Raw genomic sequence first — 23,075 nt, 5'->3', positions numbered from 1 at the left:
AGTTTCAGGACATAGAGACCAGAGGCATGGTGATGGCTCTGAGGGATCGCACAGTGAGCACAAGGCCAGTCTCCCAGCATATCCATGTGAGAATACCCTTGCTCAGAAGGCAGGGGGGACCAGAAGGAGCCTCCTCACCGGTACTGGTTCCCAATTAAGATGAAACCAAGGCAAATAAGCTGTTTATTCCAGATCAGAAATAAAGGCAGTGAGTTTTCCTAGTGTTAGTCACTCAGTGGTATCTGACTCTCGCAACCCCATGGACTGTAGCCTGCCAAGCTCCTCTGTCTATAGGATTCTCCAGGCAAGAATACTGGAGTGGGTTGCCATTCCCTTCTCCAGGAGATCTTCCTGACTCAGGGATCAAACCCGGCTCTCCTGCACCGCAGGCAGATTCTTTACCATCTGGACTACCAGGGAGGTCCCCCCAAAATGCCCAGTGAAGATTCAAAACAAATAGGCATCCGTCTCTTACCCTCTTCTCTGACATGAGCTCTATAAACGTTTATCTCCATTCAACATAACAGGACAGTCTTGTTTTAAGAGCTGAATCAGGAACAAAAATTGCTTCTAAGATACCTTTAACTTTAGGAATCTAAATACCTAAGAACCTAAACAAGGCCCCAAAATGAATTTTAGCATTCTGCAAGTTATGCTACATGCATGTCAGTGAAAACCATGGTGCTGCTCAAAAGAACAATGCAAAAAAAAAAAAAAAAGAACAATGCAGATCTGCATGAACTGACATGAAAAGATGTCAGGGAGAAATTACTGAAAGGCAAAAAACAAGTTGAAGAGCAGAGTAGACAGTAACACACCATTTTTGTGAAACAAACTATATACATGTGTGATAGGCACAGGCACAGAAATATTCTTTCCACAACTCACAGTTAAGAGCCAGAACGAACATACGTAACCATTAACATGTGTTTCCCAGGGGAGAGCGATTAGAGAGAAAGGTCGAACATGTTCTCTTTTATTTCATACATTTCCACAGTGTTTGCATTTTCTTATAATAACCATGCTCTATCTCAATTTTTAAAATTTAAAGTAAGATTTTGTTAAAGGTACTATCAGACTATTGCCAATAAATGACTTCTCTTTATTGCCCTTTGAGCCATAGCTACAATATCCAGCAATAAATGGGGCTGTTTCTAAATGGATTAGGTCTTCATCTTTAGGACAAGGACAAGAAGACACCTGAAAGGGGTCTCCTGAGCATAAGAATGAATGAAAAGTGTCATGCATGGGCCACATGGCCAAGAACCACATTCAATTACACAGCCGTGGTATCTGATTATTGCAACACTAGGCTAATTCTACAGAGATGGATGGAAAGACTCACCAAATAAAGGTTATTTTTGTCCTGAAAGGCGTACTGCAACTGGGGGATCCAAGGACTTGTACTCCGAGATAATATGTTCTGTTCTTCCTCGAAATATGAGACCTAGGAGGAACAGAAACTATTAAGACAATTATAAAGAACTAAGTGTGATGGGGGAAATGCTCTTTATTCTCCCTTTAAACTTAAACTGATACCCAGTTTTGTTGCTTTTTTAAAAAGCCATCACATAGCCCAACATTCCACACATCTCATTCTTATGCCTACTTTGCTCAATTTTTGCCAGACCCATATAATACTGTCCAGTTATTTACTTAAATGTCTTTCTTCAAGGTCGACCCACTTCTTTTAAATTTAAATCTTCCTCTTCGCCTTCCCTTACTGAGCAATTCAGTCCTAAAACCTTTAGATGGAGAATAACCAGATAAACATCCATGACAGGTGACGAGGAAAGCCACGGTGGCCCAGAACAGGGTGACAGGTCCGAGCAGGGTGAGGAGTGAAGCAACCACGTGTGGAGCAGACCAGTGTGGGCATCAAAGGCTCACGTGTGAGCAGGAAGTCAACCTAGGTCTAGATGACCTAGAGCATCTGAGCTCGTCAAGGTAGACTGGACGGATGGACACAGCTGCATAAAATAAGTAAAAAATACTGAAGGTAATATCAGAGGAGTTATAAACATGGAAAGGGTGAAAATCAAGACAAACCTTGTGAAGCTGGACAGGACTTGGAGATGTTGGTGTGAATACATGGTTTTCAATATACACAGGTAGATACAGAAATAAATACAGATGGTAATGTTCGTGTGTATGAGGTAGGTATACTGCATACACGAACATGTATTTCCTGGCCTTGTCCATTGAATGGAGTCTGGCAGCAATGACACTCTGATAGCAAAGAGAACACCTTGTGCCCAGACCTTGGCCTCTAAATACTGTTTTCCACTTAAAAAAATTAAAAATAAAAAAATAAAGGGCTCCCAGAGAAATGACTGATTGTGGGGCTGGGGCAGGTAAAGTGAATTTAAGAGCCCAAACATCTTGTTGTATCAGACAGTAACACAGAATTCAAAGATAGAGAATATGTCAAAAGGATATACAAAAGCCAACCTAAAGAGATTCTCATGGGCCAACTTGGGAACAATTTGAGTATAAAAACATATACTGAATGGATTGTAACTCACTGACAGGCAAACACAAGTTCATACAGATATAAATAAATGGATGGATTCAAAGTTTTATCAGAAACAGGTATTTCCACAGTTTGAAAGTACCTCCTTCCAAAATACCTATGCAATTACAAAGCGGAAAGGAATAACTCCGAAGTGGAGAAGGGTGGCAGATACCAACATGACATCCTCAGGAATGTGACAAACCACAACTGAGACTCCCCTGTTGGGATGCAATGAGAGGAACAGAGCATCCTGTCTGTGATAGTCCTGTGTGGCTCAGGTAACAAACAGGTGGGTGGCTTTAATTAGCTCCTGGGTATATGAGATTTTTTAATCCCCCAAAATACACCTCACACGGGGTGACTCAAGTCATTGACCTAGAGGAGCACAGCTGGGCGAGGCTCACCTGCAGTGCGGGATGTGCTGGGCGAGGCTCCCCACCCCTCACCTGCAGTGCGGGATGTGCTGGGCGAGGCTCCCCACCCCTCACCTGCAGTGCGGGATGTGCTGGGCGAGGCTCCCCACCCCTCACCTGCAGTGAGGGATGTGCTGGGTAAGGCTCCCCATCCCTCACCTGCAGTGTGGGATGTGCTGGGTGAGGCTCCCCATCCCTCACCTGCAGTGTGGGATGTGCTGGATTTGTTTCCTTTTCTATGCACCATTGCCCATATGAAATAGAAGGAGCACAAGGCTACATCTAAGGCCTCTTCCAAGGACCTAGGACACACCAGACCCAACAGGTGCTTAGTAGGTGTGGCCTGATGACAGGTGGTTCTCAGGTGCTGGGAGGCTCAGTGAGCATCTTCCACACCTCTCTTCCAAATGATCTGCCATGTCCTGTCATGTATCCTTTCTATGAAGTTGCCCACATTTCATTCCTGAACAAAGGCCACAGCATTCTCGGATTCTGACAAGCAGCTTCCTGACCTCTGCTGTGTCCCTGACCAGAGGTCACACACAGTCACTGAAGTGCTGAAACCCTGATCCCAACCTCCTGCTTCCAAAAGCCTACATGAATCCCAACCGTCTCACAAATTAAATTCCAACTCCAAAAAGCAGTTCTCTGGGGAGATGATGAGTTACTGTTTAATGGGTACAGAGTTTCAGTTTAGGATGATGAAAAAGTTCTAAAGATGGACAGTAGTAATGGTGATGCAACACTGCCAAAGTACTTAATGCCACAGAACTGTACACTTAAAAATAGTTAAAGTGGTAAATTTTATGTGATGCATATTTTATCACAGCAGCCAGAACAGAGTTCTTAAGGTTTCCCACCAATCACCTCCTCCCAACTCCAATGTCCTTACTTCTCCTCATTTTCCAGTCTATTTGTTCTAAACTTCTAAACACACACAAACACATACATCTGCATAGCATTCTCGTACTTACACCTCCAGAGCGGCACACATACCACACTTCTACCCAATACATTCTCGTCACTTCCTGCCCAGAGCCCATGTTCCCTCTCAGCAATGTGAACCTCCCCTGTCTCCAGCTCACCCACATCTTTCCTCATCCAGTCATTTGTGAATTTGCTAACTGCTCCCTCTTTTGTGATGCTTTAGCTCCTAAGTGCCTGCTTTATGGATCTGCCATTTTTTCTCAACTTCCCAAGGCTGTGCCAAAACCCTGAAACTAACAGCCACAGAGCTTTGATTCCTTTTGCAGACTTCCCACGGAGCTCGGTCCATTATTGGACACATGATGTGCTCTCGAACGTGGGTAACTAATAAATTGCTCTCTGAACACCAAGGCTGATGGCCGTCTCTCTAGAAACACAGCAAATGAATCAATAAAGTCTGGGAGCAGCAGCCTTGTTTAAAAAGAGAGAAAAACCCACAACCAGAAAGATAACTTCTCACCTCCTCTCAGACTGGCAACTCCCTAGCCACAGAACAATTTAATTTCTTCAGAGGCTTGTTTTAAAACCAAATACAAAAAAAAAAAAAAAATCAAGTACAGATGCCCCCAACACAAATATATAAGATGTGTACAAAAGCAAAGACCATCTGACTCATCCCGTGATATGCACATCTCTGAATCCCCAGTGGATGGTCACAAAAGATCATCTCAAATTCATTAGTGAAAAGGCCAAGTTGGTTCTGAATAATATGCAACTATAAAAACATGATCAAGCAACCCAGGGGAGCCTGTCAATCTTCAAAATTAGTCAATATCAGTTCAAGAAAGCAGGCTCAGACCTTCCTGGCTGTGCCATAGTAATTAAAACTAGGGATGCAGAGGAAAACTGGCTCCATCCCAGGTGTCAATTCAGCAGGTTCTCATCTCTGCAATGAACCTGCTGGTGCAGAAAGGGGAGGCTGGATGTTAAAAGGTCGTACCTGCTCCTGGGCCAACAAGGCCTTCTTCTTCATGACTTTCATGGCATAGACATCCCCAGTCGCTTTCTCTCTGACCACCTGTACTTCGGCAAAGTGACCGCAGCCTACGACACTTCTCACTTCAAAGTCCTTCACTGAAGGTTGGAGCTCTTGCAACTCAGCTATGATATCAGAATCTGCAAAAGACGGAAGAGTGACTCCTGGATCCATAATGTGCTTCAAATACTCGTATCTTTATGAAAGCAAGAAGAAAGGAAGAAAGAAGAAAGCGTTGCTGTATCTTCCCTCACTGTCAGGAGACATTTAGTCACTTTCTCCTTGTCGTGAATAATTATAAAATCAGCACAAAAGTGTTTTTTCTATGCTAAGTTAAAATTAAGGGCTCCAGAAATTCCAACGCACAGTTTCCATGGCAGCTATGATCTGAATCCTGTAGATGAAGAAAACAGGGGAAGGCGAACAGAAATCATGCTTTTCCTCCCCCTCTCCGGGGGCTGCAGGGCAGTGAGTGTGGTCAAACGTGTTATTGGTGTCTGGACTGGTTTATAATGGGATATGAGCCATGTGATCCCCATCCTCAGTCAACTTTGGGGTTGACTTCCAGATAATTCCATCCTGATTCCATATGTTCTACTCAGTTTTACTCCATTAGCCCAGGTCTTATCTCCCTTGCATCATGTCAGTAAATACCCTCCTTGCCATACATAGTATGCAGCAGCACTACCAAGGGAGAAAAAGCCTGAGCCTGAGGAACCAAGCAGAGGCCTGACCTTGGCCCTGCAGAGCTGACGTGTCACACAGCTTGATGGGTTTGCAACTGTCTCTTTTCTCAGCATAGTCTTACTCCTTTTCTAAATGCAATCTCTCAGCCCGTGTCTTCCTCTACCCTGAAAGCTTTAACGAAAGCATCAGACCCACAGATGAAGCGCTTTAAACAGCAGACATTAATTTCTCAAAGTTCTAGAGGCTGTGAGGGCCAGCAGGCTGAGAGTCTGTTGAGAACCCCCTTTCTGGCTGACAGGCAGCCCCTGTATTCCTCATGTGGTAGAAGGAGAAGGAGCCCTCACCTCTCTTCCTCTTCTTTTAGGGACACGAATTCCATCATGGGGCCCACCTTGATGAATTCATCTACATCTAATTATCTCCCAAAGGCTCCACTTAGAGGGGGTCAGAGCCTCAACATATGAATTTGGGAAACCAGAGAAGGAAGCAGGAAAGTCGTTAAAAACATTCAGCCCATAACAGTCAGAGATTCTCCATGTTTAAAGTATGGACTAAACAGGTAGCAGATTTGGAATCTAACATACATTTACTAACAACATTAAATTGAGGCATCACAGGATAGATATATAGTGATTCTAATGATCTAAAGAATAGAATGGAACATAAATATTAGAGAAATGCAAATCAAAACTATAATGAGGTACCATCTCACACTGATCAGAATGACCATCATTGAAAAGTCAACAAATGACAAATGCTGGAGAGGGTGTGCAGAAAAGAAAAGCCTCTTACACTGTTGGTGGGGATGTAAACTGGTATAGCCACTATGAAAAACAGTATAGAGGTTCCTCAGAACACAACAAATAGAGCATAGAGCTAACATACGATACGGCAATTCCACTCCTAGGCATATACCCAGACAAAACTGTAATTTGAAAAGATACACGCACTGCCATGTTCACAGCAACACTATTTACAACAGCCAAGACATGGAAGCAACCTAAATGTCCTCTGACAGATGAACAGACAAAGAAGATGAGGTATATACATACGGCGGAATACTACTCAGTCACAAAAAAGGATGAATACCATTTCCAGCAACATAGATACCACTGCAGCAAAATTATCATACTAAGCAAAGTCAGTCTGGCTTCCCTGGCGGCTCCGACAGTAAATAATCCACCTGCAGTGCAGGAGACCTGGGTTCATTCCCTGGGTTGGGAAGGTCCCCTGGAGGAAGGCATGGCAACCCACTCCAGTGTTCTTGCCTGGAGAATGCCATAGACAGGGGAGCCTGGCAGGCTACAGTCCACAGGGTCGCACAGAGTCACATAGAGTCAGACACAACTGAGTGACTAAACAACAGCAACATACACAAGCAAAGTAAGTCAGAAATAGAAAAACAAAATATCATATAATATCACTTACATATGGAATCTAAAATACAAATGAACATAGCTATGAAGCAGAATCACAGACACAGAGAAAAGACTTGTGGTTGCCAAGGGGATTGGGTGGGGGGAAGGACTGGGAGCTTGGGATTAGCAGATATTAACTGTTATTTATAGGATGAATAAACAACAAGGTCCTACTGTATAGCACAGGGAACTATATTCAATATTCTGTGATAAACCATAATGGGAAAGAATACGAAAAAGAATATATATATGTATTATATAACTGTATTGCTGTATATCAGAAATTAACATAACATTAGTAAATCAACTATACTTCAATATTTTTTTAAAAAAGGAATAGAGCAGAACAGCTGTGACTGACCAAATCCTTCAATCCCGTCCATTACAGGGAAACTGCATCATATACAGGGTTACACTCCAAAGGAAGACAAGAGTAACATGTCATCAAAATTATCCTGGAGAATCCCTCAGAAAGGTGTCATGGTGAAGACCAAGGGACTCTTGAAATCCCACAGGTACACTGGAGCCATTTCTGTGGAAGGGCACCAGATACAACTGGGAGCTACATTCACTCGGCAAGTTGTTCACACAGGGAAAGGAACAGAATCCAACAAAGGGAAGAGCCATTTTATAACCACAGTCATTTGGCAGCACAATGATGAATTAGCCAATGCAATTTTAATTGTTGTTACCCACTCCCTTCCTTTGTTGCATGGGTGGAGTTGAATTCACTTGGATCAAAGGCACATGTGATGAGCACCACTGCACTAACAACACCTCTAACTTGTCACCCTAAAAACGTCTTCTCTTGTTCCCTTGAGGAATCAGGCAAGAGGGGTGAGCAGATTTGTTTCAATTCATCATGACCATCGTAAAACAAAAAAATAAATCTAGAGTGCCTTCAGGGAGAATTCCATGCAGAAGCTGAACTGAATGCTGCACAATATTCTCCTTTTGCCTTTACATCACAGTGTCAAGCCCTGTCTTTCTTCCCTGTTTTCTTCCAAGTTTCTCTCAGATCTAGTACTTGAGTTTTTGAATTATTAATTTCCCAAATATGCTGGCTTGCAACTTTCTGACTTGAACATGATTTCATTACTGCCTGCACACAAGGCCAGCCTCTCTTGATTCTTCTGTAAGGCCTTGGGCCCCCGCATTGCTTACAGCACTATCCAACTTAATAACTCTGGGTCTGTCTCCAGCAACCGCCAGTCATCTCAATCACCCCAGCAGACAAAACGGCTTGCAGGCAAAACCAATACGATGCTCTCAGAATTCTGAGAAACCACTCCAAGTCACAATGTTGTCATTCAAACACTTTGGGATTATCAAGGTGAACAGGTGAGATGCTACACTAGTGTCTATGACTGTGAAAAATAATCCTGCACAACGTCTCTTCCCACCAACTTCTGTGACTACAAAACCCCATCAACCTTCATCCCCGCCCACTATGAACACGGTGGGAACTGACATTGAGGTAGAGACCCAAAGCATGAAATGAAGATGCAGTCAGAGAATGATCTTCCCAGATACATACATAGACCCAGGGAGCAAAAGACCCAAAGCATGAAATGAAGACGCAGTCAGAGAATGATCTTCCCAGATACATATATAGACCCAGGGAGCAAAAGACCCAAAGCATGAAATGAAGACGCAGTCAGAGAATGATCTTCCCAGATACATATATAGACCCAGGGAGCAAAAGACCCAAAGCATGAAATGAAGACGCAGTCAGAGAATGATCTTCCCAGATACATATATAGACCCAGGGAGCAAAAGACCCAAAGCATGAAATGAAGACGCAGTCAGAGAATGATCTTCCCAGATACATATATAGACCCAGGGAGCAAAAGACCCAAAGCATGAAATGAAGACGCAGTCAGAGAATGATCTTCCCAGATACATATATAGACCCAGGGAGCAAAAGACCCAAAGCATGAAATGAAGACGCAGTCAGAGAATGATCTTCCCAGATACATACATAGACCCAGGGAGCAAAAGACCCAAAGCATGAAATGAAGACGCAGTCAGAGAATGATCTTCCCAGATACATACATAGACCCAGGGAGCAAAAGACCCAAAGCATGAAATGAAGACTCAGTCAGAGGATGATCTTCCCAGATACATACATAGACCCAGGGAGCAAAAGACCCAAAGCATGAAATGAAGACGCAGTCAGAGAATGATCTTCCCAGATACATACATAGACCCAGGGAGCAAAAGACCCAAAGCGTGAAATGAAGACGCAGTCAGAGGATGATCTTCCCAGATACATACATAGACCCAGGGAGCAAAAGACCCAAAGCGTGAAATGAAGACGCAGTCAGAGGATGATCTTCCCAGATACATACATAGACCAAAGGAGCAAAAGACCCAAAGCATGAAATGAAGACGCAGTCAGAGGATGATCTTCCCAGATACATACATAGACCAAAGGAGCAAAAGACCCAAAACATGAAATGAAGACGCAGTCAGAGGATGATCTTCCCAGATACATACATAGACCCAGGGAGCAAAAGACCCAAAGCATGAAATGAAGACGCAGTCAGAGGATGATCTTCCCAGATACATACATAGACCCAGGGAACAAAAGACCCAAAGCATGAAATGAAGACGCAGTCAGAGGATGATCTTCCCAGATACATATATAGACCCAGGGAGCAGAAGCCACCACAGCTGAGTGCTGCTTCCTTTTTGAACTCAGCATTGCAACACTTCAATCTCCAGGAGTGCATCCTTCACAGAAATGCTCAAAAGACACACATGTCAAGGTACTCATGATGGGCACTGCTTGTTACAGAAAAATCAGAAACAATGTAGAGGTCTATAATTAATAGGAAAGTGGGAATGGCATAAGAGTTCACACACAGAAAAGAATACTAGACACATATTTAAAAGAATTAAGTAGCTCAACCTCCACTGGAGTCTATATTCTTCAAGAACAAGGATTTGCTTCTGTTCTGATCACTACTGTAAACCCAGTACTCAAAACAGTAGCAGGCACATAGCGAGTGCTCCACAAATATTTGTTGAGTAAATATATTGCTAGGTGAGCAAAGCTAGTGGCAAAACATTATCAATATACAACCCATTTTGCATAAAATTAAACCAGAGTAATGTTAGAGCCTCTTGATGAAGGTGAAAGAGGAGAGTGATAAAGCTGGCTTAAAACTCAACATTCAAAAAACTAAGATCATGGCATCCAGTCCCATCACTTCATGGCAAATAAATAGGGAAAAAAATGGAAACAGTGACAAGCTTTATATTCTTGGGCTCCAAAATCACTGCAGATGGTGACTGCAGCCACGAAATTAAAAGATGCTTGCTCCTTGGAAGAAAATCTATGACAAACATAGACAGTGTATTAAAAAACAGAGACATCACTTTGCCAACAAAGGTCCATATAGTCAAAGCTATGGATTTTTCAGTAGTCATATACGGAAGTGAGTGTTGGATCATAAAGAAGACTGAGCACCAAAGAACTGATACTTTCAAACTGTAGTGCTGGAGAAGACTCTTGAGAGTCCCTTGGACAACAAAAGAGATTAAACCAGTCAATCCAAAAGGAAATCAACCCTAAATATTCATTGGAAGGACTGATGCTCAAGCTCCAATACTTTGGCCACCTGGTACAAAGAACCGACTCAGTAGAAAAGACCCTGATGCCAGGAAAGACTGCACATAGAAGGGGGTGACACAGGATAAGATGGTTGGATGGCACCACCAACTCAAAGGACATGAGGTCTGAGCAAACTCCAGGAGAAGGACAAAGGAGCCTGGTGTGCTGCAGTCCATGCGGTCACAAAGAGTTGGACACAACTGAGCAACTGAACAACAAAAAAATTTTAGAACACACATGGTAAACAGTTCATTGTTCAAGCTACTTGATTGGTATGTGGGGGTTTATGACACTTGTCTCTTTACTGTTAAGATATGTTTGAACAATTCCACAATAAATATCTTATAAGGACAAAAGAAAAGTTGTAATACTATGCACTGAACCATTAACAGTGGTTATCTTAGGTAAGATTTTGAGGGATTTTCTTCCATTCTGATCTTTTATATTTAACTTTGTATTTTTTTTAATTTTTATTGAAATATGGTTGATTTACAATGTTGTGTTTTCAGGTATACAGCAAAGTGATCAGCTACATATTTTTTTTTAGATTCTTTTCCATTATAGGTTATTACAAGATATTGAATATAGTTCCCTGTGCTATAGGTCCTTGTTGGTTACCTATTTTATGTACAGTAGTGTGTATATGTTAATCCCAACTCCTAAATTATCCCTTCCCCACCTTACACTTTGGTAACTATAGGTTTGTTTTCTATGTCTCTAAGTCTCATTTCTATTTTGTAAATAAGTTCACTTGTATCAGTTGTTAGGATTCCACATATAAGTGATATCACATGATATTTGTCTTTCTCTTAGTATGATAATCTCTGGGTCCATCCATGTTGCTACAAGTAACTTTGTAATATGCTTACAATGGTGGCGGGGAGGAACTTAAAAGTAGTATTTTGCCCAAAGTACTAAGGTTGTGAACATATAGAAGAGTTTGCTTGCAGTGAATGTAGCTGAAAGAAGGTAAAATTTCAGCCATTGTCAAATCACCGAGAAAAGTCCAACTTTAACAATTATCAACACTTTTGTCTGTATGTTTTAACATCACACTTGTTTATTTTTTACATAAAATATGTGATACACTACTTAAGATTTTGCTACTTATTCTGTTCATTGGCAATAGTCAACCAATATTTACTAAACACCTTCTGTGTGTGTCCATGCATACTTGGTCATGTCTGACACTTTGCGACCTCATGGACTGTAGCCTGCCAGGCTCCTCCATCCATGGAATCTTCCAGACAAGAATACTGGTGTGGGTTGCCACTTCTTTCTCCAGGGCAGTCTTCCCGACTCAGGGATCAAACCCATGTCTCTTGCATCTCCTGCACTGGCAGGATTCTTCACCACTGTACCATCTAGGAAGCCCCACCTTCTGTGTATCAGACCCAGTTTTAGGCAAAAATGCTAGCTTAGCAATTAAGAAAGAAAGAACTCCTCCCTGATTCCCAAATGCCAGCTCCCTGACCTCCGTTGGCCCAAACTAGGGGCACTGCTTCAGGCACTCACTTCCTCCAACAGTCCCAGAGGAAATTTTCCATCTCTATGGCAAGTCTCAAGAAACTTATGTGGTAACAGCTGTTGGACCCTTCTTCCCACAGAAAAATGAAGCTTACATTCCAAAACAGAAACTCAAAGAGGGGGGAAAAAAAAAACATACTAATGCAATCACCCTTTTCCAATCATAATCTCTCAACCATCCTCTCCAGGAAGCCTCTTTTAAAAATATGAAACAGATTCCTGAAAGAGAAATCTATTAGAAAAATCTACATTTCACAAGTCTAGCCTCCTGATTACTGAATGAGTCTAGAAGATCCACTGCTTTAAAGGAGGATCCTAACTGGAGGGCAATCTCAAGAAGGTACATGTTGAAAGCTCAGTAAATTAGTCTTGTCACAAGCTTCTCCTTCCCCTCCCACTCCCTATTTGAGAGTTTAAATACTCAACAAAATAAGGTGGGAGCTTATTCAAACAAATACAGAATCATGAACAAATATGCCAAGTGCATTTTAAAGTTAAAGGTACACAGTGTGTTAAATATTGAGGTTTACGGTTATCATTATTGGGCAACATTTACTGAGTGTCTCTACGTGCCAGGCAACATAAGCCTGGACTGTGCACTATTTCATTCAATCACTGTATCAGATACGCCTTTTCCCCCACCGTTCAGATGAGGACACTGAGAACAAACAAGTTACATGTAAATACCGATGTCACTTACTAGATATATATTGGTTTTATCCATTCAAAACTCCCAGGTCCTTTAGGCAATAGCGCATCCCCCATTCCATGAGGTCCCAGTGATCATGGTGCCCTGGGACCCCTGGGCACCTACATGAGGCTAATCACAACACTTCACACCCTGGCCCAGTGACTGGTCAAGGGATGGGCAAGTGACCCAAAGCAGAGCCAATGAGAATCTTCCCTGAGATTGCATGAAGAGAGACAGCAGACGATACATGCTGGGTACAGTTGGGGTAGCCAGCATCCAAAGACAGTGCCCAATGCATGTGCTTTGTTGTTCCCTGGCACAAGAAATCTGAGTGGCCTTACTGCCTCACTGCAAACCATGGAATGTAGCCAAAGAGATTCTATGTCCCTTCCAGACCTAAGGCCTGAGAAGGCCTGGCAGCTTCCACTTTTGTATTTGAAAACCCTGAGTTGCCATGGAGGACGTCTAGATTACAATAATTTTGAATACTGTAGATGCTAAGCACTGTATTCACAATGCCTAATGAATAATCAGCCTTGAGTGAGTATAATGAAGGAGCCAGAGACATTATTTAAGTCCTTGGAACCAGCCATGCCTAAAATTTGACCCATCCCTGGACTCTCAGTTTCATGAGCCAAAAAAATTTACTTTTGGGGATAAACAACAAGGTTCTACTCTATAGCATAGGGAACTATATTGAATATCCCATGGTAAACCATAATGGAAAGGAATATGAAAAAGAATATATATATATAACTGAATCACTTCACTGTACAATAGCAATTAACACAACACTGTATATAAACTATACTTCAATAATTTTTTTTTTAATTCACTTTTGGCCTAAGCTAGTTTGCGTTGAGTTTCTATCACTCGCAATCAAGAGGCCTGATTTATCCAGTCTCCTAGCAACAGCAGGTGGAAGCTGACCTTGAAGCTGGGTCCATCTAAAGCAGAAATTCCCACCCACTCCCTCCGACCACAAACGCATCCCACCTCCGGTATCCTTTTAATTCTCACTAAGCAGGACAATTTTCAAGAAAAAGTTCTCCCCACACTTACACTTCTGGACAAAGTTGCTCACGTGCTTAATCTTCATCAGAGCCGGCTGACTGCATTCTTTAAAGAGAACAAAGAGGGCATCTAATATCGCTTCTCGGGAAAGAAGAGCCATCTGCTGTTGAGTCATGGAGGATGGTTTCCCCTAAAAACAGCAAACAGCAGATGGAGACACTGTCAATAATGAAAAGCTTTGATCAATAACATCCACGCAGAGTAAATTGCAAGCCACCAGCTCAACTAACTGCTCACGACACATGCTAGCAGCAGAATTTGGTGGCCTCATCCTTTAAAGTGACGTCCACTGACAGTCATTATCACTTGTATGTGGGCTTCTTCCTCCTGCACCTGGGGAGGAAAACTTCATCAGCATGCCATGAATAAGAAACAGTTCTTCTGTCTTAGCAGTCTGAGGCTCATGGGGACATTTACCCCAGACCCTGCTGGTCCTGTCACATCTCCGTGTCTCTTCAGGAGGACACAATGAATGCCTCTTCCTCCCTGTGCTCCTACAGGTTTGTTTAACATAACTTCAGTTTCTTTAATTCACTCGAATAAAGGGTCATGTGAATGGAGTGACTGCGCTAAAGCTGAATTTATTCATGATCTCAGGCAACAGTTGCAAACTGGCAGACTGCATCTAGCCCACAGACATGTTTTGTTTGGCCTGTTACATTTAAAATAATTTATCTGCCAATATTGAAAAATCAGGAGATTTCACACCAAATGAAAAGGGGAGGGGGGAGGGGAGGATTTCTAGCTTCTTATGGGACACAGGCAGATCTGGCAACACTGTACCACATTCCTGCCTGGGGAGGCTGAGCTGTAGCTGAGGAGCACTGCCCCTCTAGAAAGTGGATGTGTTCGGCATTTCACTGCAGACTCAACTCACAGCTCTTCCATCTGGCCCATCTGACTCCTTTACACTCAACTGTCTGGCCACCCAAGACATGAATTCACACCCCTGGTCCAGAGCAATGAATCCCATGTGCCACGGACTATATGTAGTTCTCTCTGTAAAGCTGCTGCTGCTAAGTCACTTCAGTCATGTCCAACTCTGTGCGACCCCACAGACGGTAGCCCACCAGGCTCCCCCGTCCCTGGGATTCTCCAGGCAAGAATACTGGAGTGGGTTGCCATTTCCTTCTCCAATGAGTGAAAGTGAAAAATCAAAGTGAAGTCGCTCAGTCATGGCTGACTCCTAGTGACCCCAAGGACTGCAGCCTACCAGGCTCCTCCATCCATGGGATTTTCCAGGCAAGAGGACTGGAGTGGGTTACCATTGCCTTCTCTGTCTGCAAAGCTGGCCACCAACAATTCTTCTAACTCTAAAAGCCACTGCATCCATCAAGCGTCAGAGTCTATTTCTTCTCCCCATGAATCTGTGCTGTCTCCATGACTCATGTGAACCAACAGAATGTAACACAAGTGACCCACTGCCAGTTCAAGATGCAGCCCTTAAGAAATCTGGCAGCTTCTACTTTTGTTTTTTTGGGGAAGCCAGCTGCCAAGTTGAGAAGCATGGGCTAGACCAGGTGACAGTCAAATCTCACCCACTGTCTGTTTTTATAAATAAAGCTTTATTGGAACACAGCCATGCCTATTAATTTACACATCATCTATGGCTCTGTGTGTGTGTTAGCTGTTCAGTCTCATCCAGCTCTTTGCGACCCTATGGACTGTAGCCTGCCAGGCTCTTCTGTCCATGGAATTCTCCAGGCAAGAACAGTGGAATGGGTTGCCATTTGCTTCTCCAGGGGATCTTCCAAACCCAGGGATTGAACTCAGGTCTCCTGCATTGCATGCAGATTCTTTACTGTCTGAGCTTCTGTGCTATAAATAGAATGGCAGAGTCCAGTAGATGCAGCAGAGACCTTAGGGCCAACGTACTATTCACAGAAAAAAATTATAAGCCCCAGATTAGACTGAGTGAGTAACAAAAGACCTTTGGAGAAGAGGTCACTGGACAAACTGAGGCACCCCAGGCAGCAGTCGGCAACCAGAGGTTTTAATCCCAGCCAAGCTCCCAACTCAGTACAACCCATGAGTGACCCCAGCAGAATCACCTAGTTGCATGCAGCCAACCCACAGAATTGTAAGAAAAAGTAAATCATTGTTGCTTTAAACTTTATGAGTGCTTTGTTACACAGCCCCGGATGACAGAAACAAACTGACTGTAACAGCCCAACAGCAGGCTCCTCGGCCAGAACCAGAAGCATAATGGGCCCTTTCCTGCCCGCTCCCTGGCACTGGCCAGCACACACCATTAAAGCAGGGGCCACTCCACTGCACCTCTCTGCACGCGGCTGAACCCAGCCCACCAGGCCGGTCCACACCACCACTAACCCGCTGCCCAAGTGGCAGACGGGAGCTCCGCCCCCAGGATGCCAGCTCCTGAGCCACCTCATCAGCCACAAACTGACCAGTGAAGCCAGCTGAGGCCACAGCGTCTGCCGCCTCAGACAACCAGGCTCTACCAAGGGCTGGAGGACGATTCTAGAGCAGCCCGGACTTCCTCAGACCCTGCCGCTTTCTGGCGCCGTGTGGCACCTTCCTACTCTGGGTGCAATAGCTGCGAGGCAGGCACAAGCTATAGCGGCCCTGCTCAGCTCAACTGTGGACCTGCCTCCAAGCAAGCAACCGTTAGTGAGCGACTGTCAACCACCCACTTTCGGTGGCCCTGCTCAGCCATTGGTCAGTGCCACTGTGGGCCCCTCCCCCAAGCAAGCAACCGTTAGTGAGCGACTGTCAACCACCCACTTTCGGTGGTCCTGCTCAGCCATTGGTCAGTGCCACCGTGGGCCCCTCCCCCAAGCAAGCAACCGTTAGTGAGAGACTGTCAACCACCCACTTTCTGTGGTCCTGCTCAGCCATTGGTCAGTGCCACCGTGGGCCCCTCCCCCAAGCAAGCAACCGTTAGTGAGCGACTGTCAACCAACCACTTTCGGTGGCCCTGCTCAGCATTGGTCAGTGCCACCGTGGGCCCCTCCCCCAAGCAAGCAACCGTTAGTGAGCGACTGTCAACCACCCACTTTCTGTGGTCCTGCTCAGCCACTGGTCAGTGCCACCGTGGGCCCCTCCCGCAAGCAAGCAACCGTTAGTGAGCGACTGTCAACCACCCACTTTCTGTGGTCCTGCTCAGCCACTGGTTGGTGCCACAGTGAGCCCCTCCCCCTCTTGTATATAAACGGAGCTAGCCCTCCAACTGAGGGAAGATGGCTTTCTGAGATTCCAGTCTGCCATCTTCTCCATCTGCTAGCTTTCCAATACAAGTAGTCATTACTTGTTCCAACAACTCATCTCCTGATTTACTGGCCTGTCCTGTGGCAAGCAGAACAAGCTTGGGCTCAGTAACATGACTTTGAATCACCTGGAGAACTTTATTAAAAACCAAAAACCAGATTCTCAGGTACCATTACCAGTCTGTAGCTAAGAATATCGGAGAAGGCAATGGCACCCCATTCCAGTACTCTTACCTGGAAAATCCTGTGGATGGAGGAGCCTGGTGGGCTGCAGTCCATGGGGTCGCTAAGAGTTGGACACGACTAAGTGACTTCACTTTCACTTTTACGCACTGGAGAAGGAAATGGCAACCCACTCCAGTGTTCTTGCCTGGAGAATCCCAGGACAGGGGAGCCTGGTGGGCTATAGTCCGTGGGGTCATAAGAGTCTAGGGGGTCACAGAGTCGGACACGACTGAAGTGACTCAGCAGCAGCAGCTGAGAATATATTTCAGTAAGACGTCCTACCAAGACAGTCAGACCTCAGCCAGGTTTGTGAAGCACTAAGTCAGACCACACTATCTGTCACTTTCGAGTTCTGTCACTTCCTGGGAAAATAAGATTCCCTTGATGAGTTTAGACTAACTAAGCAGCAGTTCCCAAATACAGTACTGAGTCTTAAAAAAGTTTTCAAGTCTGTCATAAAGTAAGAAAAAGTGAACACTGCACAATGACTCTTTTAAGCTAAGTGTATTCAAATTGTAAAATGGTCCTTTATTCTGAAACAACATCCTTGCCCTGGTGGTGTTTTTTAAAATGTCCTCTCTTTATGAAATAAAAGGACCAGAAGATAATAGTGTTTTCTTTTTTGTGTTTTTTTACATCCCTTACTTAGCAAAATACAAGGTTGGCAAACCTCAGTCAGCCTAGCAAACTTGTAAAATTTTGCTGGCTCAAAAATCTAAAAGCCTGCCAACCACTGACCTGCAACTCTTGGGGTGGTACTTACTGTTAAGTAGAAACTGAGACCCTGTCTAAATGGAAAACAAAACCACTACTCTCTATCCAAACCTCATTAAAAGGACACTGGGATAGGGATAAAGCGGGATAATCAGTTAGTTTAGAAATCCCATGAGGGGATTAAAAACAAGAGGGAATTTTAAGGGCATTTGGGAGACTGCTATAAGCTAATGACCACTCTAGAAAAGAACCCAGTAACCTAGCAACAATCTCCTCTGATGGCTGGGTTCAGAAGCTCCCCTGGAGAAGGGAATGGCTACCCACTCCAGTATTTTTGCCTGGGGAATGCTACGGACAGAGGAACCTGGAAGGCTACAGTCCATGGATGGGGTCACAAAGAGTCGGACACAAAGGAGCGACTGACACTTTCACCTCAGTAACAATCTACACTACCCTGAAGGAAGACCAGATGTATCCAATTGCCAGGCACACTCAAGCCACAGGTGCCAACAGTTTAAACACAAGACAATAGATATCAGGTCTGAATATTGTTACATGAAGTCAGGGAGTCCTTGAAGAATAGCATTCCTGCAGGTAGTCAAGACAGGAATAGACGGGGAAAGGGAAAGAAACTAGGTAAAAGGGGCCATAATATCAAAACCTGAGACGAATTACCATATTTTAGTATATACTACCTTTCTTCTGTTAATATACATATGATTTAAATAGCACCGTGACAGTCCTCATTAACCATACAGGGTCAAAGGAGAACTAAAAACCTAAGCCTTGAACATCTACCCCAAAATGAGGAAGGTGGTCTATTCCACTCCCCACTTCTTTGACTATGAAAATAAAGCCCTCTTTGTTCTCGGTGCTGAGCTCCCCTGCCAGACCATTTGTATCTCTCACAAGCATCCTCTGCTAATAAACTCACTCCGCCGTTTCCGTGATAAAAAGAACCTGAGCTTCAGTAAGTTCTGACACAAGGTGAGCAGTTTCAATTAAAAGACAGTGAGTTTGACCCACACGCTTCAACAGAAGACTCAGTGCAGCCAAAATAAAAAAATTTTAAAAAAACAACAAAAGTGGGTTCAAGTCCCCTCCTAACTCAGGAATGATGGACTCAAGTCCCAATCTGAGTTTTGGCTGGGTTCAAGTCCCATCCAAGAAGGAGTGGGTTTCATCTAAATGGGGGGCAAAAACAGTATCCTTAATCTGCTTATATTAAAGCAAGTGCTGGGGTTATGCTATGCTTGCAAATAACAGCTTTTCAGAGCACAGGGGGGAACTTGTTAAAAAAAAAAAAGGATGAATTGGGGATTTACATACAATCTTTGCTGGTATAATGACATTTAAATACAAGATATACTTACTAAACTCTGATATACACTGGCAATGTTGCCCAGCAGTTACACACCCACACCAAAAATGGGGTATGGCTTTGTCATTTAAAAGCTGTGTGATTCTGAGCAAATCTCTGTCCCTCTCCATATCTGCACATTATAAGAATTTTGTCGTAAGTTGGAAGTTTAGGAGTAAAACGATTAATGGGTTAAAAAGTGGTAGCACTCCAGTCAGTTGAGGTTAAAAATAGACCATTCATAAGAGAAAAATACCTCGACTTAAATGGTGACCCACAGAACAACATAAGATTTCACTCTGTCCTCATTCTGATCTGGTTAAACATTCCCCAATACCAATATCTTGGTGAAAATGTCCTCAAGAACATATTAGTAGTGAAACTAATATAACATTGTAAATCACCTTAGATTTATCATCATACAGATAATCCTACAAAAATGCCTTATTTAGTAGTGAACATAAATTTATTATTACTGTAGCTAATACTATTTCTACACTCATCATTAATAATAGTTATCATTTATAAAGGGCTTACCAAGAGCTGGGCAAGAACTAAGTACATGAATTATCTCATTTAATCCTCATAACTTTGTAAATTAGGTGCTATAACTTCTATTATAATACAAAGAATGGAAAATGGATCTAGAGAAGGCAACTGACTCACCCAAGGTAACACAGCTAACACATTCTGGGGCCAGGATTCAAACCTAAACCTTCACCACTATCTGTATTTTCTCTTTGACTTATCAAACAAGGATTTCTACAACAAACAAAAGAATTAGAAATCTACTTGGGAAAAAAAATCTCACAACATTAAGTTTTCATCTTTTTGGGGGTGATGGAAATGGTCTATATCTTGAGAGGGATGTGGGTTGTACAGGTTTGGTATTTATCAAAACTTTTTTAAAACATAAACATCCCTTGAATGAAAAAGATTTCTATATTTCTATAGGGTTACACCTATAGAAATTCCAGTCAAAAGAGTGCTTTTGTTCATTTACTTTTCCTTCTATAATAAAAGGGCAAACTTTAGTGCAAAAGTGTAACATGTGTGAAATCCTCAAAAAGGTCACCCTTCCAGGGCAAGTTCAGCTACTTACTTCTGGCACAACGGCTCCTTTTTCCACAACTTTCAGCATATGTAAAACACCAAATGGGATTTCTCCTAGATTCACCTCAATCCTCTAACAAATTCCTATAACCTCTGAATCACAAAGAGGTTCCAAGGAAACACACAGAGGTGAGCAAAGTTGACAAGCCAGTCTGTTACCTGGAAGAAAAGACTCAGCCTGGAGGCCCGGCTGGCAATGGACTCAACAGCACCAGCGTCCAGCAGATTCCGTGCTCCATACTTGAACTTCAGCATCTCCCCACTGGGGATGAGAGGAGACAGGAGGAGGTTATCCGCAGACTTGAACGCGAACGGTTTCAGAGATCCTGAGCTTTCCCGCAAGATATCATGGGTAGGGAGGTGAAAAATCAGCCACCACTGGGTCTTGGGAAGCTCAGTCTGGTGACACAGATTAAAAATCAGACTTTTATTCAGTGTAACAGGAGTAACACTGCAACACTTATCTGACATAGTCACTTACTTAAAATTTGTTTTATAACTGCAGACAGTGACTGCAGCCATGAAATTAAAAGATGCTTGCTCCTAGGAAGAAGAGCTATATGACAAATCTAGACAGCATATTAAAAAGAAGAGAGATCACTTTGCCAACAAAGGACTGTATAGTCAAAGCTATGGTTTTTCCAATAGTCATGTACGGATATGAGAGCTGGACCATAAAGAAGGCTGAGCACCCAAGAATTGATGCGTTTGAATTGTGGTGATGGAGAAGACTCTTGCTTTGGACAGCAAGGAAATCAAACCAGTCAATCCTAAAAAAAATAAACCCTAAATATTCATTTGAAGGACTGATGCTGAATCGCCAACACTTTGGCCACCTGACGCAAAGAGTTGACTCACTGGAAAAGACCCTGATGCTGGGAAAAACTGAGGGCAGGAGGAGAAGGGGTGACAGAGGATGAGATGGTTGGATGGCATCACTGACTCAATGGACATGAGTGTGAGCAAACTCTGGGAGAAAATGAAGGACAGGGAAGCTTGGCAAGCTGCAGTCCATGTGATCACAAAGAGTCAGATATGACTTAACCACGGAACAACAACAACCCCCCTTAGAATATAAGCTCCACCAGGTCAGGGACTTTTATCCTAATATAATGGGGACATATATAGCCTGGCATATAAATGCTAATAAACAGTTATTGAACAAATAATTGAAAATAAGTAAATTACATAATACAGGTATGTTGGAAGCTATGGGGTTAAAAAAATAATAAGAAAAAAACAAATGGAGGAATTGGGGCATGGTAGTGTGTGTATAACAGTGTAGTCAGAGTAGCTTCACCGTTCAGTTCAGTCTTGTCCGACTCTGTGCGACCCCACTGACTGCAGCACACCAGGCTTCCCTGTCCATTACCAACTCAAGGAGCTTGTTCGAATTCACGTCCATCGAGTTAGTGATGCCATCTAACCATATCATCCTCTGTCGTCCCCTTCTCCTCCTGCCTTCAATCTTTCCCGGCATCAAGATCTTTTTTAAGGAGTCAATTCTGCGCATGAGGTGGCCAAAATATTGGAGCTTCAGCATCAGTCCTTCCAAAGAATGTTCAGGACTGATTTAAGAATTGAGTGGTTTCATCTCCTTGCAGTCCAAGGGACTCTCAAGAGTCTTCTCCAACACTACTTCACTGAACAGGTTAACATTTGAGCCAAGATCTGAAGGGAGTAGCAGCAAGCCTTGCTGATATTTGGGTAAACAAAAGTATCCTGGGGTCAGAGGGAACAGCCAGAGCTAAGGTTCTGAGGCAAGCCCTGGGCTTCTCTAACAGTAGCTGGGAAACCACATAGGACTGGAACAGTGAGAGGCAGGAAGTAGGCGGTGACGTGTTGGGGCGGAGAGTATGAAGACACCAAAGTTAAGGTCACACATTCTAAGGCGCTGCCAGCCCCGACTAGCAATGCCGACAGGAGGCAGGGCAGAAGAAACACAGGACCCCACCCCGCTGGAGAAAGGAAATTCCTCTAGCCGCAGCACAGCCTGGCCAACCCCCCGACTGCGACGGGGGATATGGCCTTGCACCGCCAGCCTGGAAAGACCTTCCCGACCCCCCGCAGCCCTCAGGGCGGGACCGCCGCCCTCCCTGCTGCGAGAGGCAAAGCCGGGGTTGGTGTGGTGGAGGAGGCCCTTCCCTTGGTCTTGCAAAGTGGGGTGAGGGAGAATTGGGCTTGGGGAGACCAGACTCACCGTTCAGCCTACCGCGATATTTGCGCGCCGCTCTACCCCGTGCCTCCCGCGGCAGCGTTTGAACACTGGCAACGGCGTGGGTGGGGCCAGTCACATCTGGACCAATCAGTGTTCCCGCTCGTATGATGGACAGTTCTATCTCAACCAGGCCCTGCCCAAGTCCTTAAAGGGACCGAGGAAGTGAAAGAGAGGGCCAATGAAATTGTTTCTTCCGACCCGGCAGGGCAGGTCTTGGAAGTTTGAAATTGGCGGTTAAGCAGAAGGATGCAAGGTTTGAGGACGCGTCTGTTTACGTTTGAGATGTCTGAGGAAAATGCTGGGGCAGTGGC

At 43.9% G+C, this 23,075-nt stretch overlaps 1 protein-coding gene across 10 annotated transcripts in view; it reads right to left on the bottom strand.

Moving 5' to 3' along the window:
- CIT (citron rho-interacting serine/threonine kinase) overlaps positions 1-22,828 on the bottom strand; it is a 176,387-nt gene extending 153,559 nt beyond the window's left edge. For all 10 annotated transcript variants that reach the window (XM_070475252.1, XM_070475253.1, XM_070475254.1 and 7 more), the window contains exons 1-5: positions 22,747-22,828; positions 20,706-20,808; positions 13,896-14,037; positions 4,856-5,031; positions 1,346-1,447 (exon numbers count right to left, since the gene is read on the bottom strand). In XM_070475252.1, the coding sequence (XP_070331353.1) occupies positions 1,346-1,447; positions 4,856-5,031; positions 13,896-14,037; positions 20,706-20,801 (516 nt within the window). In that variant the 5' untranslated portion in view covers positions 20,802-20,808; positions 22,747-22,828. The remainder of the gene's footprint in view (positions 1-1,345; positions 1,448-4,855; positions 5,032-13,895; positions 14,038-20,705; positions 20,809-22,746) is intronic.
- Positions 22,829-23,075: the final 247 nt, after the last annotated feature.

The sequence above is a fragment of the Odocoileus virginianus genome, chromosome 12 (genome assembly GCF_023699985.2).
Source record: "Odocoileus virginianus isolate 20LAN1187 ecotype Illinois chromosome 12, Ovbor_1.2, whole genome shotgun sequence".
In the NCBI taxonomy this organism is placed as follows: domain Eukaryota; kingdom Metazoa; phylum Chordata; class Mammalia; order Artiodactyla; family Cervidae; genus Odocoileus; species Odocoileus virginianus.
The sequence above is the reverse complement of the archived record's forward strand: the minus strand, read 5'-3'. Positions and strand labels throughout refer to the sequence as shown.